General features: G+C 49.2%; 6 protein-coding genes across 6 annotated transcripts; 3 read left to right on the top strand and 3 right to left on the bottom strand.

Annotated features, from left to right (window-relative positions):
* Positions 1–1,741: 1,741 nt before the first annotated feature.
* Positions 1,742–3,397, bottom strand: ACHE_60497S (carboxylesterase/lipase family protein; the record flags this gene model as incomplete). The annotated part of the gene is made up of 1 exon (XM_043281678.1): positions 1,742–3,397. The coding sequence occupies one exon, from the start codon at positions 3,395–3,397 to the stop codon at positions 1,742–1,744; it is 1,656 nt and encodes a 551-aa protein (XP_043139133.1).
* Positions 3,398–5,976: 2,579 nt separating this feature from the next.
* ACHE_60496A (uncharacterized protein) lies at positions 5,977–7,135 on the top strand (the record flags this gene model as incomplete). The annotated part of the gene is made up of 5 exons (XM_043281677.1): positions 5,977–5,997; positions 6,057–6,283; positions 6,334–6,680; positions 6,732–7,032; positions 7,093–7,135. 5 exons carry the CDS (start codon positions 5,977–5,979, stop codon positions 7,133–7,135), a joined length of 939 nt encoding a protein of 312 aa, XP_043139132.1.
* A 1,473-nt stretch (positions 7,136–8,608) lies between these two features.
* Positions 8,609–9,124, top strand: ACHE_60495A (uncharacterized protein; the record flags this gene model as incomplete). The annotated part of the gene is made up of 1 exon (XM_043281676.1): positions 8,609–9,124. One exon carries the CDS (start codon positions 8,609–8,611, stop codon positions 9,122–9,124), a length of 516 nt encoding a protein of 171 aa, XP_043139131.1.
* An 897-nt stretch (positions 9,125–10,021) lies between these two features.
* Positions 10,022–11,184, top strand: ACHE_60494A (ferric reductase family protein; the record flags this gene model as incomplete). The annotated part of the gene is made up of 2 exons (XM_043281674.1): positions 10,022–10,131; positions 10,182–11,184. The coding sequence occupies 2 exons, from the start codon at positions 10,022–10,024 to the stop codon at positions 11,182–11,184; spliced, it is 1,113 nt and encodes a 370-aa protein (XP_043139130.1).
* A 104-nt stretch (positions 11,185–11,288) lies between these two features.
* On the bottom strand, positions 11,289–12,276 carry ACHE_60493S (uncharacterized protein; the record flags this gene model as incomplete). Its single annotated transcript, XM_043281673.1, has 2 exons — positions 11,289–11,951; positions 12,019–12,276. 2 exons carry the CDS (start codon positions 12,274–12,276, stop codon positions 11,289–11,291), a joined length of 921 nt encoding a protein of 306 aa, XP_043139129.1.
* A 368-nt stretch (positions 12,277–12,644) lies between these two features.
* CYB2 (L-lactate dehydrogenase (cytochrome)) lies at positions 12,645–14,252 on the bottom strand (the record flags this gene model as incomplete). Its single annotated transcript, XM_043281672.1, has 3 exons — positions 12,645–13,724; positions 13,779–14,092; positions 14,150–14,252. The coding sequence occupies 3 exons, from the start codon at positions 14,250–14,252 to the stop codon at positions 12,645–12,647; spliced, it is 1,497 nt and encodes a 498-aa protein (XP_043139128.1).
* Positions 14,253–14,677: the final 425 nt, after the last annotated feature.

The following is a 14,677-nucleotide window of genomic DNA, read 5'->3' as shown; positions in this document are numbered from 1 at the left end:
ACGGAAGTACTTTCTGGTGTTCCTATCTGTTTCAGAATACGACCAGGATGAAGAATGTCGCGCACCATAATCCAAGCACCAGTCAGGCCAAGTCTACGAACACAATCCATATCGAAACCAGGTCGCTTCATAAATGCACCTCCAAGATCAGTTTACGACGAGCAGAGACAAAAAATCGCGGCAAAATAAATCACAAGAATATTGGCTGGACATGTGAGTGAAGCACAAGCTAAATGCGAAAACGCCCGAGAGTTTGTGCTGGGACGATGAGCATCTCAACCAACCGTGGTGATATTTTCGGCAAATCTCGCCATCGAAGTAATGTCAAAGCGAAAGGCTTTGTTAGTATTCTAATCAATATACCAGAACTAACTCAAGCTCACAACACTAATCTTTACCATATGTTTGCTTAACAATCGCACCACGTTCAAAACGCATTGGAAAAACGTGGAAGAGATCACCACTAAAATACCGCTAAACAAGTGTCAGAGCCTAAGGAAAATGGTTGAGAGCTTGCCGAAGTTCGTGCGGAGAGAAAAAAAGATAATCACCTCGGCACTAATACGTGTCTCACAGGACAAGAGAGGAGTTAGCTGGATCAGGCAGGCATCGACTCGGCTATATGGGAGGATCTCTAACCTTTACAAAAATCAATTTTATTGGAAGTAATCACTCAGCGGAATGCCGACTTCTTGCACCCGTCTGCAAGAGAGCCAAGGTATATGTGACTTTCCAGAACATGGCAAGCTACAAGTCACCAGCACTCATTCAACATGAGCCATAAATGCAATGCAGCATCATCAACTCAATAGCATACGCTATACTGCCTCAGATCTCCAGGGTCTGGGATAGCATAACTTGTCTCTCGCTTTCACTTGGTGGACAGGTCGCTAATGTGACTGCTGTGACTTTTCTGCAAGTGTTGACAATGTGGTGCCCCGAAGCAGAGCTAGGATGGAAAGTCCGCTTTGGAAACCACTTTCCAGACAATGTGTGGAGATCGAGTGATAGCAGATAACAGGGGATAGCAGGGAATCCATGGATGTCCTGTTATCTTCGGACAACCTGATTTCTCGTAGTTACATACGTTGCTTTGAAGCGATGCATGTAGCTAACTAGCATTCGAAAGCTGTACTTGCGATTCTAGAAAGCTTGAAATTGCCGCAGTTATCAATATCGGCACATGATTTTCAGTTATACATGGGAAAACCTGGGATGTATGCGGCACGCTATAACGAAATCGCACCTAAATCACCCAATGCCGGCTCAGATTATCCATGATATGTTCTACATATGAACCATCGTTGTTCTCAACGACTAACGGACAAGTTATAGTGCACGTTAATCGCTTGGTCTGGAGGTTTAAGTAAGTGGAAGACAGATCAGGGCAGCGCAGAATTTGTGTAGGCCTGTCACATAATACCCTTCAGGTTCAATTACAAACACGAAATGTTAGAACCGTGGAAGCCGTGCTGCTGCATACTTCCTACAGGTATGGTACAAATTGAGGTGATTCCTTGCAATAGCTTAGTTCTGCACAAATATAGGTATGTACTCATTTTATGTTCAAACAGGGGAGGAGATAGGTCGAATTGGGAGTATGATGTGGGTTCCTAATATTTGAGAAAGGTCTAACCAGATGTACATAAATGGCTGTACTATCATACAATGGTCATACATACAACCCCACTTCAGCTATGGTCAATAATTGATCTCTCTCTGTACTTAAACTCCGAAGAAACTAGTAAGGTACCTGCTGATGAAACCACTCCATCAAAAACTCCACCTGCTCCTCCTTCGCAATATTCACATCCTCAAACGCATTTCCCAACTCCATAACCACCTTCGTCCCCTTCTTATCATTAGGGGTCCACTTCGGCAACTCCCCCCTCCCAGTGTACGAGTCACCCTTATTCGGATCCAACGTCTTTGCAAAGTTCGCCCAGTATGCGCTCATCTTCTCCTGGATTTTGTAGTCCGCGTCCGTGAAGGGGTATCTATCACTGTTCGCGTAGAGAGCGTTCAAAGCGTACATGATCTCGCTCTGGTGGAACGCGCCCTGCGACTGGCCCGGAGGAGCGTGCGTCCAGTAGTATGTGTAGAACGGGGAGGAGGCGGACTTGTACCACTCTGTTGCGTAGGCCCAGGAGCCGACGAGGGAGGCGTCGCGGGCTGCTGCGTTCCAGGATCGATCGGCCGTGGCGTTTGTGCCGTTGGATGGGTAGAGTTTGAAGTAGGTGGAAGAGAGGTTGCCGTATTTCAAGGAGCAGTATTCGTTGTATTCGGAGACGGAGTAATCGGTGGTGGTCATCGCGCCGGATTCGTCTTTCGTGTTGCCTGTGATGACTGGGACGTCGTTGGCAGGGCCGTCGTGAAGGGTGTCGATGTATTTAGAGGGGAGGACGTAGTCGTCGAGCACGGGCTTGAAGATTAGGGGGTATTGAGCGGAGAGGGCGGTTACCCAGTCGATCCAGGTTCCGTTGACGCGGTCCTGGGAGCCGTTTAGGAGATCTTCCATGGAGAGGGTGCGGAGTTCGGCGATGCTCGAAACGTTGTGGAAGGTTGTGTAGTTGGTACCGTGGGCGATAGCCGCGGACATGTTCACGTACGAAGTAGCGAGACCAGCCAGGAGGGGATCATAGGGGTATCGGATACCGGACTCAGAGATGCCACCGTGGAAGTAACCCTTAAAAAGAGGGGAGTTTACGGCGTGGTAGACCTGGGAGGAGCCAAAAGATTGACCCGCGACAACCACGCGGTCTGGGTCACCACCGAACTTGGCGATGTTCTTCTGCACCCATTTGAGGACTTCGAGTTGGTCGAGGACACCATAGTTACCGGAGGTGCGATGGCCGGTAGCCTGGTAGCCCTCTTCATTCAACTCAGGATGCGCGAGGTATCCGAATGCATCGTCGCGGCGGTTGAAGGTGATGAGGATAACGTCCTTGAGGGCCATGCCACCACCATACCACCAGGCGTTGTCGCTGCTCTCGTCAGAGCCTTGGTTCCACACCATGACTGGGAGTCTGGCATCCGCAGAGCCGGCGTTGGTCCAGAGGTTCAGACTCAGACAGTCCTCGCTGATGTAGGAGCTGTACCCACTAGGACACGCAGGGCCAAACGAGGTGGCTTTCAGTGTTTCGTTCCATGGCTCGCGGGGTTGAGGTGGCTTCCAGCGATTTTGGTAGCCAGTATCGGCAGCGAAGGGAACGCCCAAAAACGCGGTCACGTTGGATTCGGAGATGTCGAAGAATTTCTCGAGGGTCGACTCGTTGAAGTACTTGAAGCCTTGCACGGGACCGTAGTTTGTTTGGATAACTTTGTCCCACAGTTGGGCTTGGGCGACTGCAGCGCCCAAGACAGCAGAGACAAGGCCTTTAGTCACAAGGGAGGCCATGCTGGTCTAAAGAACGAATGAATTGCAAGGAGTGTGATGGGAAGACAGATAAGGTGGCGATCTTCCGGTATATATACTCAGCCAGCGATGCACGATTGTACATAATCACCCGAAATAGTACCTTGAAGAATGGGCTAACAATGGTCTCGGAGGTAATGAAACTCGGACGATGACGACGACAAGCCTAGCTCTATGAGCATAGTATACCAACCTCTATAACCGTCACTAGGGCCATGGACTCTAGTATAATCGGCGTATGAAGTCGTCACCCCTGACGATCGAGCCACCGGAATTGACGCGGATATGCAAGTCCCGGTGCATAATGCAACGCTTCGAACACATGGAAACATCTTGAACATTGCTCATGACAGCAAATATTGCCGATAATTAGTGCTTATGGGTCCCGAATCTCCAATCGCTGTTGATCCCCGAAGCCCCATCGAACCGTGGGTGTTATCTCCGATCTCCCGAATCGGTGTCGGAAACTGTGTGAGCCTGTACAAAATCTTCAATGTTTTGAGGTGGCCCTTGATAGAAATTTGAGGCAAAATAACGGAGCAATTACTCCTTGAAGTAGAGGAAATGAGAAGGCTGTGTATGTCTATAGTGCATCCATGGACTCGTCGGCGGAAGTTCTTGGAATCTCGGCGATGAGTGAAGGCTATGGCTTTGTTTGGTATGATAAAATCGTGATTGCCTGTTGCTTCGGACACTGTAGTCGGAAGGGAGTCACTGGTAGACTGCTTGAGGCAGAGTAAAACTGCACAGTTTATTCAGTGGGAGATCAAGATAAGATAGGTCATTTTGCCGGGCTGATCCGCCTTCCCTATGTGTAACAGTGTTTCTCATGTCTCTATTGTTTTCTCTTCTCTTCTCTCATGCCTAGTGCTCTATATGCTGTTGAGCATCTAAATGAAACTACTTTTATTATCTTCGCAAGTATTACCCCGTGCTATATAAATTCCGTACAACAGACCAACTTTTTGCACACCCCAGAACTATCAAGAGAGCAATGAAAGAGTTCCACAGAATCTACGCCAGCTTGGTCATGGCGGGAGAGAAGTATATCGGTATTGACACGCAGCAGGCTGAGTCGCCAAACAAACCATGAGACTCTCAATGGCAGTCTCTGGACGAACTGACCATTCGTATACCAATGCATGAGGAAAGTGGTTTCTTATATTTGAGCATGTGGATATGCTCAAACTTGGAGGCGCGTGGTAATTTGATCGATGTTTGACGTTCGCTTTTCACCGATGAAGTGAACAAGTAGAAGTGCTAAATAGTAGACAGTTTTTCCATGGCGTAGAATTAGGGAGAGGGATATGCGATGATAAGTGCCACGTCAGACATGTAAGGCTGTGAAGAAGAGGGGAGCGCAGGATTAGACTAAATATCTGACGCAGTGGTTCAGCAAACCACCAGTTCATCCTAGCCGCTGTTCATAAGAACGCCAAAAATCCTGTCTTGTCTCCTGTGACTAACATGCTGGCATCGACATGTTGTTCACGAGTCGACGTAGTCAGAGAGTACTGAGTCTCTTCTTGGGGCGATGAACTTGTAGGAAGGTTCTCTTTCAGCAGATGGTCATGAATCTATCTGCTTCGTGTTGTTCTTGTCAAGTACTGTCTCACACTATATGTATTCCCCACGGGTAGACTGTATGGAACCTTTTCACTCCACGACAGATCTATGCTTCATGCAAATCCCTGATCGCGACCTGTGCCGGAGCACCACTGACCTCCTTGTTCTCTTCGACAATGCCACCACTTGTGTGAGCACTAGTCTCGCTCTTCCTCTTTTGCATCGCCCGTCTCCAAAGCTTCGACAATACAGGAATGTACCCATGCCTCTCTTGGTACCGCATGCAAAAGTACGATATAATGATAATGATCCACTAGAAATTGTATGACAGCACCGAAGCGTACGTCGCCGAATTGGTCCATCCCAGCAGAGCATTAAAGATACCCCAACCTCCCCCTCCGCCCAATTCAGGGTTGCAACAATTGACGTGCCAGACACTTTGGCGGATGTCATATGAGCCAGGTCCGGAGCCCGTCTCAGAGGCATCGCCGCCGATGACATGGTTCTAGGTGTTGTTCTCAAAGTACCACACTGCACGAGAGAATAGGCCAGCAGCGACGAGGTAGACGAAGCAGGTGGAAAGGATGAGGAAATATTGGAGGGATGCTGAGCTTCCGCCCCTGTAATCGGTCAGCACGAGCCCAGGTAATCAAGACATCTTTAAGGGTAAGGGGACAATTCATACTTATACATGATATGTTTAACTGCAATACCGGCACAGAGTCCACAGAATACCGCTAGAGGGAACGACGAGGCTGGCAAGCCCAGTCCAACACCCCCGACATACACAATGGCCGAAGAAATACCTTTTGAGAGTTGCCAATATTGGCGCGTTTGCTGGTCACTACTTCTGGATTGAAAACCATGAAATGCAGATCGTTGAGGTCGATGGAGTCTGGACTGAGCCCGCGAATGCCTCCATGATATATATTTCTTCGGCGCAGCGGTATAGCGTACTCGTCACGACGAAGAATGAGACTAATGCTAATTATGCAATGGTGGGCAGTATGGACACGGTGAGTCTCCTCCCTGTTGTAAAAGTTGTTCTGGGTCATACTGATATGATTCTTGTCAGTCCCTATTTGACACGCTCCTGGACACGTTAAATTATAATGTCACTGGGTGGCTAGTATATGATTCAACGAACGACAATGCGGAAGCGAAGACAGTTTCCGACTTCGATAAAGTGGTTTATAATGACTACGGACTTGTCCTTGCTGACGGTATCAAGCGATATGGGGATGCGGATATCACTATCACTTTGAACCTGACCATGGACAATCTTGGAGATGGGGCAAACTAGTGAGTATATCTATCATAGTACTAGTTGACCTCTTGCTAACTACCTACAGTGCATTCTTCAACGGAAAGTCGTACGTTATGCCCAAAGTCCCAGTCCTATATTCCGCTCTCACGACAGGCTCCGCAGCCAACGATGCCAAAATCTACGGCACAGACACCAATGCCTTTGTTCTGAGCAAGGGCGATGTAGTGGACATCGTGCTTAACAACGACGACACAGCAAAGCATCCCTTCCACTTGCATGGGCATAACTTCCAAGTTCTCTGGCGCAGCAGTGAGAGTGAAGGTTATTTCAATCACAGCAACGTGACATTTGCATCTGTGCCTATGAGGCGGGATACTCTTGTTGTCAATCCTATGGGGAACTTCGTCATTCGCTTTGTCGCGGATAACCCAGGTATGCCATTTCACCATGCTCCCTGACCCATATCATAATCAACCTGTACAGGAATCTGGTTCTTCCACTGCCATATCGAATGGCACATGGACGCCGGCCTCGCAGCCGTCATGGTCGAAGCACCCTTCTACCTCCAAGAGCATATGACCATTCCTCAAAACCATTACGACGTATGTAATGCCAGCGGAACGCTCACCGCGGGAAATGCTGCCGGCAATATGGTCGACTTCTACGACCTTGCAGGCGAGAATAAGGAAGTGGCTCCGCTTCCGGCCGGATTCACGCCGCGCGGAATTGTGGCTCTTGCTTTCAGTTGTGTGGCGGCTGTTCTCGGGTTGGCGTCGATTGTTTGGTGAGTTTGATTACTATCGAGAGGTTTGCTGCTCTTGAGGATGGCGCTAACAGGTGATAGGTATGGTATTGCTCCGGTTACGGCAGGTCGGGTTGCAATATAGAGGGATAGGTTATTTTGACGGGGGACGGCGTCGCCGCTGGCCAGTGTATGGCAGGGTTGAGGATGTATTTCGATATCAAAATATGCTATTCTAGCTAGCAGTCAATCTAATTTCATATAATCTCATTTCTACTCGCGTAGCCGACACATCCGAGCAGTATCAATATTGAAAAAACACAACCTCCATTGGAATGCCATTACCAGACTGCGACACATGACTCACCATGTAGAAAAATCTGCTATCACTACCCACGCGTATTCGTTTAAAAAACTGACATGGTGCACTCCGTACTTAGGGTTGATTGATAAGATCGGAAACGTCAGTGCTAGCTCCGCCAAGCCAGGTTAAGCTTCGCAAACCTATCCTGAATCCGGTATAGTGTGCCCACGGTCCCCATTAAACCCGAGATGAGATGGATCTTTGTCGCCTGCATAGCCCTATGCCTTTTGATCGTGAGCGGGGCCGGATTCGCGTGGTGGGTGTCAGAGTATTTTGGGTGTTCTCCGAGGATTCCGGAGGAACATCTCATCAATGTGAACGGAAGTCAATACGTGGCTGCCACCGCCGGAGCCGATGGAAAGATTGTACTGGTCGTCTCGGTCTAGCTAATTTTACCAAGTATGTTTTCGCGTGGTGAGATTGATCGGCCATCACTTCCTGTTGTGGCAGAGGGGCCTGGCGATGCAGGGAGCTAGGTTCAGCGTCCCATATCATCCTTCCGGGTTTTCGCTTACTCCTAGGTAGTAAATATACAGTGCGGGTATAATCGTACTTAGCTAGTACGGCTATAGTTATCAATCTAGTAGAATATTCTCTACAAGGGAGGGGGGAGACATGGCTCGGAGCTCCCGAGATGACGTTTTTTACCCATGCAAAATTGGTCTGGTCACCTTGCTATTATCCAAGATGTCATCTTAATTACAGTCTGACTCCGACAGTCTTTTATGTTCAGATGCCGCGACAGCCCCCTTATCTGGAGTGGTGAGGACTAATGACGTTGTCTATATGCGTCTCCGGTGGATGTCACTCAATCAAATCTCGGCACCATGCGAAACCAACATGACTAGCTTGTTGACTTTTTGCGCTCTCGGCTACGATAATAGAATACCATGGTTTCCCGGTGGTCTTGTTCTTATCCCACGTCAGTCTTTAGTATCTTGATTGTTGTCCTCGCATTCCGTAGTACGTGCGGAAACAGCCGCCTGAGTGCAATACGAAATACGTATTTCTGCAGCTGGAAATCTGTGGTATAATGTTTTCTACGTTTGTAGCATTCCGTTCGGCGTGGAGAATCTCTACAAATCCTGGCGTGCCGTTCCCTTCCGCAACGTATCAATATAAGTAGGGTTAAGATCGTCCCCCGATCAATAATCTTGCACGCCTCACTATCCAGAAACATGTTCCCCAAATCAATCATCCTCTCGTTATTCCTCACCAGTATTCCCGCCCTAGGCGGCCAAGGCGGAAGCCACAATGCCGCCGACAGCCTGGACGAATACTGCTTCTACACCATCTACACCACCCTCTCCGAATACACCTTTACCGGAAGCACAACAATCTCCTCCGGCGATGGCACTCTCCTCCGACGATGGCTCCTCTGGCGGAAAGTCTCATGGCTTGACTGACAAGAAACGATCCCCTCGAGTAAAGCGCAGCCATCATGGAGGAAGTTCCGGCACATCCACCGGGCCGTGCAATAGCACCGTGGAAGTGACATCCATGTACGCTAGTGCGAAGGCACGGTGTAGTGAGACGGGGCTGAAGGCTACTGTGCCGCACTGGCAGAGTTTGCGTGCGGAAAATAGTCTTAAGTTGATGGATCTGGCTGGGGTTGAGGCGAATCTTACAGATTTGTATATTGGGAATTTGCCGGAGATTGATCTGGATGTGAATAGTACGGAGACTACTGAAACTATTCAAAAACCAGTTTTGTCCAGCGAGGCTTACTATAAGAGGGCTTGGAAATCTTATGTTGATGGTCCTCGTTGATTTGTGTAATATACAGCTGACTATTTTAGGTTACTCATGATTATGCCCTGGCAAAAGACAAACGGTTTGGCTTGGGGCTGATGGGGTACTGGGGAGGTGTGTTGGTCCTTGGAATGCTTGCGAAAATGTGGGGTTTCTGGACTAGCAGACGGCATGCTATTTACAAAAGTGACACGGAGGGCAGCAGCACATTACAGTCCGCGTCGCAGAGGAAGCCTGGCCTGTTTGCTTCTGCTTTGCATTATCTGAAGACCTATTTTGCTATACCCGCCAGCTTTATTCCGTTCCTGTCGCATCATCATCAGCTTTATTATAGCCACACTATACCGAAGAGACTTGATCTTCTGATAGTCTTTGGGTTCTGGGCTGTCTGCATCATATTAGCTTGCGTTGACTACCAAAGCTTCTCTGGCAATATCCAGTAAGTCCAAGTCATAATCACTATCCTCACAATAATCACTGACAGATAAAACCAATCAGAAAACCCAGCGTCATTCAGCAAAACTGGCAATATTCGTCCGACCGTACCGGAATCCTCTCATACGCCTGTCTGCCCTTTCTGTGGCTCTTCGGAAGCCGCAATAACATCTTTCTCTAGGCTACTGATTTCAGCGTCCAATCGTTCAATATCTTCCATCGACATGTTGCGTGGGCGTGTACGATTCTCGCAGTGTTTCATTCGATTAATTATAGTGTTGTTTTTGCTTATTACGGTATGTCATCTAAACCTGATGTCTGTCTGCATACCATACTAATATGATCTGCTCGTTAGACGGCAGATACGCATCGGTTTGGAAGCAGGAATACTGGTACATGGGCATCGTGGTGAGTCTCTTTCGCAACATTTTCTATTGATGCTCCCAATCCTAATTGTCTATCCAACAAGCCACCGTCGTAATGGCCATCATGCTCGTCCAATCCATTACCCTCCTCCGCCGCAAGTGGTACGAAACATTCCTCGTAATCCACATCGTCTTCGCCATTCTCGTGGTCTACGCTCTTTTCAGGTACATCCCACACCATACACTCTATTTATTACAATCCTAATGCATGACAGACACACAAGCTTCGACGGCACAAAATGGAACGGCTATCTCTGGCCCATGGTTGCGATATGGGGCTTCGACCGCACCGTCCGGCTCGTACGGATTGCATACTGCAATCTCAATGTTCGAACCGGGAAGTACTTTGCATCTACAACTTCTTCGACTGTCAAGTACTGCAAGGACAGCGATTTAGCCAAGATTGAAATGTATCCGGCTCAGACCACCCTGGTCCCTCGACCAGGACAGTTCTACTACATTTATCAGCCGATGTCGTTGAAGGGCTGGGAAAATCATCCGTTCACACTCGGTGCTTATAATGCCGACTGCAGAATGAAAAATGAGGGAAGTCAGCAAAGGTCAAAGTTGATCTTCTACATCCGGCCATACGACGGCTGGACCAGGCGTCTCCGTGATCAATGCTGTAAGACAGACGGAGAAGTCCATCCTACTCTGCTTCTTGAGGGTCCGTATGGACATGCAGCTCCAGTTCATACGTTCGACACTGTCCTGATGATTGTGGGTGGGACTGGTATCGCAAGCGCAGTGCCGTATATCATCGATCATGTTTCGCGCGCATCCAAGCCACAAACCAGGACGACAAGGATTCGACTCATTTGGTCCGCGAGACAGAGAGGGATGTACTATCAAGTCTTCTGTGATGAGTTGGCTCAAATATTGGAAAATCCTGACATTTCGACTACGTTCTTTTGCACTACCGACATGTCTACGTCGGGGCGTGCTTTTCAGGGAAGCGTCTCAGAGAAGATTCCCAAGACTGGTGCTGTTGATACCACCAAGCCTCTCAGTACAGGGATTGAGTTTCTTCCGGGTCGTCCTCACATCCGTGGGACTGTTATGGCAGAAGCGCGGGCCGCGCAGGATAGTTCGACTCGGTTGGCTGTCTTAGCTTGCGGCCCGTCTCCGATGGCTGATGAGTGTCGGGAGTCGGTGTATGAGGTTATGAAAGGGGAGTACCAAGATATTGAATACTATGAGGAGGCTTTTGAGTGGTAGATGTATCTCTCGATGGGGGTTGTTTTTTTTTTTTTTTTTTCACATGTGTTTGGAAAGAAAATGTATTAAATTAGTTGTACGACTCGAAATATACTGAACAAAAGTTACTTCGTCTCAAACCCACTCTCAATCTCAAGCCACGTCCCAAAATTCCTCATCTCCGGATGTAAATTCCTCAACGCCTTAATATCAGCCCCGTAACCTCTGTCATAAAACCAGCGAAACATTTCCCCGAAATCCGGCATCAACCACAGCAATATTCTCGCCACAAATTCAAACGTCAAGGGAACCTCATTGCCTGTCTTCGCTTTGAACACCCTCCCCATCTCCCCGAATGTAAGTTCATCACCCGCCAGCGATAGACATTTCCCTTTATATATCTCTGGATTGATAAATGCCTGCGCACCGAAGAAGCCTATATCTTCCACAGAAATAAGCTGCAACGGCTTATCTTTGACAGCAACCTTCCAAGCCGTCGTAAAGACCTTGCCAAAGAAATCCGGCGTGAAATTATCCATAAACGCCACAGGGCGGAGAATCGTCCAGGACATGTTTGTACCCCTTGCCTGCTCGACAAGGTAGTGTTCGATATTATGCTTGCTGATGAAGTGCGGGATTGGAGTTGGGTTATCGAAGGAGACCTCGTCGCCGCCACGGTCGACGGAGGTGTAGACGAAGAGTTTGACGGAGTTTTTCAGCGCTGCGTCGACGAGAGCTTTGCCTTGGTTTTCCTCGGCAGTTTGGTCGGAACTCCCTGGGTTGGGGGACTGTTGGCTGTTGATTATTGCGTGCACTTTGGAATGGCTTTTTTAGGTATGTTATGGTGTGGCATACCTGGACACTGAACACACCCCAAACAGGCTGTGAGGTGACTTTTTTCACATTCGCAAAAATACCCTCCGGTTCGTCCAAATTGCCACCCACTAATTTAATCTTCGAAGGATCCTTTTGCTGCAGTTTCTGCGCACTGCCAGACGAAGTATTCCGGGTTACAGCGAGGATCTCGACGTCTGCGTCTTGGGTCAGGAGGGAGTTGATTACGCCTCCGCCTTGTTTTCCGGTGGCACCGATGATGAGGATCGTTTTGGGCATTGTGGTTTGAATGTCATTTATGGTTATTTAGAGATGTTGGTGGTGGGAGTAGTATATATATGGTGGTTACGGCATGCATAGTTCATGCAGATTAGCTTATCTGTTTTCGGTAGTGATGAGGTCATTGGGTGGGTGATTGATAAGCTCGGGCTTAGGGTCGATGCCGATGGGGTTCGGGGTCCGAGATTACCAATGGGACTGGAATGGATCAAAGTGCAGACTGTATCACAGACTAGAAGGAAACAGACATTATCTATCTTGTTTTAATCGAAAAAAGCAACAATCGATATCTGGGGAAAAAGTAGGATGGATCAGATTTATTACTGAAATCGGGTATTCGATTAGGTATATATACAGAGTGAACATGATTACAGCTTAGCCTTCTCACTAAACCGCGGTGCCTGCAACGGATCATACGCCCCCATGCTCAGCGAATCCGCCGGCACGGGCGCATGATGCCCACCGGTCAACCCCCGAACATCAATCAAGCTGGGGTTAAGGTCTGCGATGGAGCTTGCACCGATCAACCGCATGTTCATTTCCATCTCATCCTTCAACAGCTGCATGGCACGGTCGACACCAGCCTGCCCATACGCAGACATGGCGTACAAGAATGGTCGCCCGATACCGACACCTTTTGCGCCGAGACACAGTGCCTTGAGGATATCAGTTGCGCGACGGACACCACCGTCAACGAAGATCTCAATACGATTTTCCCAGTTGCGAGCGCGGAGCGCGGGCATCACCTCGGCTAGGACCTCGATACCAGAGCGGGAGGTGTCGAGTTGACGACCGCCGTGGTTGGAGAGGACGACACCGTCGCAGCCGGCCTCGACAGCGCGTAGGACGTCTTCCACGCACTGGACACCCTTGAGGATGATGGGCATCTTCGTGATAGATTTGAACCACGGGATGTCTTTCCAGGAGAGGGCAGGGTCGATGAAAGAGGAGATGGCGCGGGCAGCGCCCTGCGAGCGGTCAACGGTGTCACCACCCTGGGATTGCACGTTCGAGCCGACGTCGGAGAACTTGGAGCGCATGTCCTTCTCGCGACGACCGAGTTGGGGCGCGTCGACGGTGATGAAGAGACCCTTGCAGCCACGAGCTTCGGCGTGCTGCACGATGCGCTTTGTGATGTTGCGATCCTTGTTGACGTACAATTGCAGCCATTGAATCTGCTCGCCCTTGCGGGCGTCAACGATCTCGTCAAACGAGCACGATGCCAACGTCGGGATCATCTGGATGGCGCCGTGGTCGTGCGCTGCGCGGGTCAACACGACTTCTCCTTCAGGGTTACCCAGCTTGCCAAGTGCTGTTGCTGTCACGTAGAACGGAACTGATGTCTTGCTGCCTAGCATTGTTGTACTCATGTCGACGTTTTCCACATCCACGAGGATCCGTGGCCGGAACCAGACCTTGTGGTATGCCGAATGGTTTTCACGCATAGTCTACTATTGTCAGTAATTCGCCCTCTTGCATCATTTCTTGTAGAAGCAACGTACAATCTCATCATCAGCACCACTGGAATAATACCCCCACGCAGTCTTCTTCATCACACTCCGCGCCACGGTCTCAAAGTCGAACAAGTTATAGCATGCCGCCAACGGGGGCATGCGCTGAATGCGCTCCTGACGCGCTGTCTCTTCAGGGTCATGCGCCTTCTCCTCCTGCTCCACAGTCGTCATGTCGACTTCGCCGAGGTGCTTCGAGGAATCGAGGTACTTGTCGAGGGTGTCGGGAGGATGAATAGGGTCGAATTCTTCTGTCGCATCTTTCCCTGCATACTTCAGGATAATCTTCTGGCCACCGGGGTGTTCTACAAGTCCAATTGTCAGTAATGACCGGCATAATCCCTGTTCTCATAGATGCTCACCTGGCAAGAACTCGGTGACATCGTAGGCCTTTCCATGGACAATGACCCAGCAGGAGTCCTTGGAGTTGTGCTCGGCAACTTTCGCGCCTGTAAGCTTCGACATGATCGCAGTATCTGTACAATAATAAAGAGAATGAATGGCTACCCGGAAAAGAGTAGAAGACTCCAATTTAAGGTCGCGCAAATGGAAATCGGCGGGCGGTGAGTGGCTGAAATCGCTCTTTTCCGCCCGGGGAAATTTGCGGGGATCTCGGGCGATAGCTCTCGGCCGATTCTATCCCGAGATGAACTCCGACTACATGTGCTTCTACACCAACTATGTACTATGAGCATAAATTACTTATCTACTAGTTCAGGAATACATTCATCTATCCGGAAACATGGAGGAAGCCTAATACTCATGCAGACTCGTGAAGATGGTCGCATTCCTGCCTCAGGCAGAATCACATGCCGGTGGCAATGCCCTAGGTTTCTGTTTTCGGCAGAGATGCCATCACCCGGCTAGGGTTGTCACGGTCAGTGCTTTCT

The sequence above is a fragment of the Aspergillus chevalieri genome, chromosome 6 (assembly GCF_016861735.1).
Source record: "Aspergillus chevalieri M1 DNA, chromosome 6, nearly complete sequence".
Taxonomy (NCBI): domain Eukaryota; kingdom Fungi; phylum Ascomycota; class Eurotiomycetes; order Eurotiales; family Aspergillaceae; genus Aspergillus; species Aspergillus chevalieri.
The sequence above is the reverse complement of the archived record's forward strand: the minus strand, read 5'-3'. Positions and strand labels throughout refer to the sequence as shown.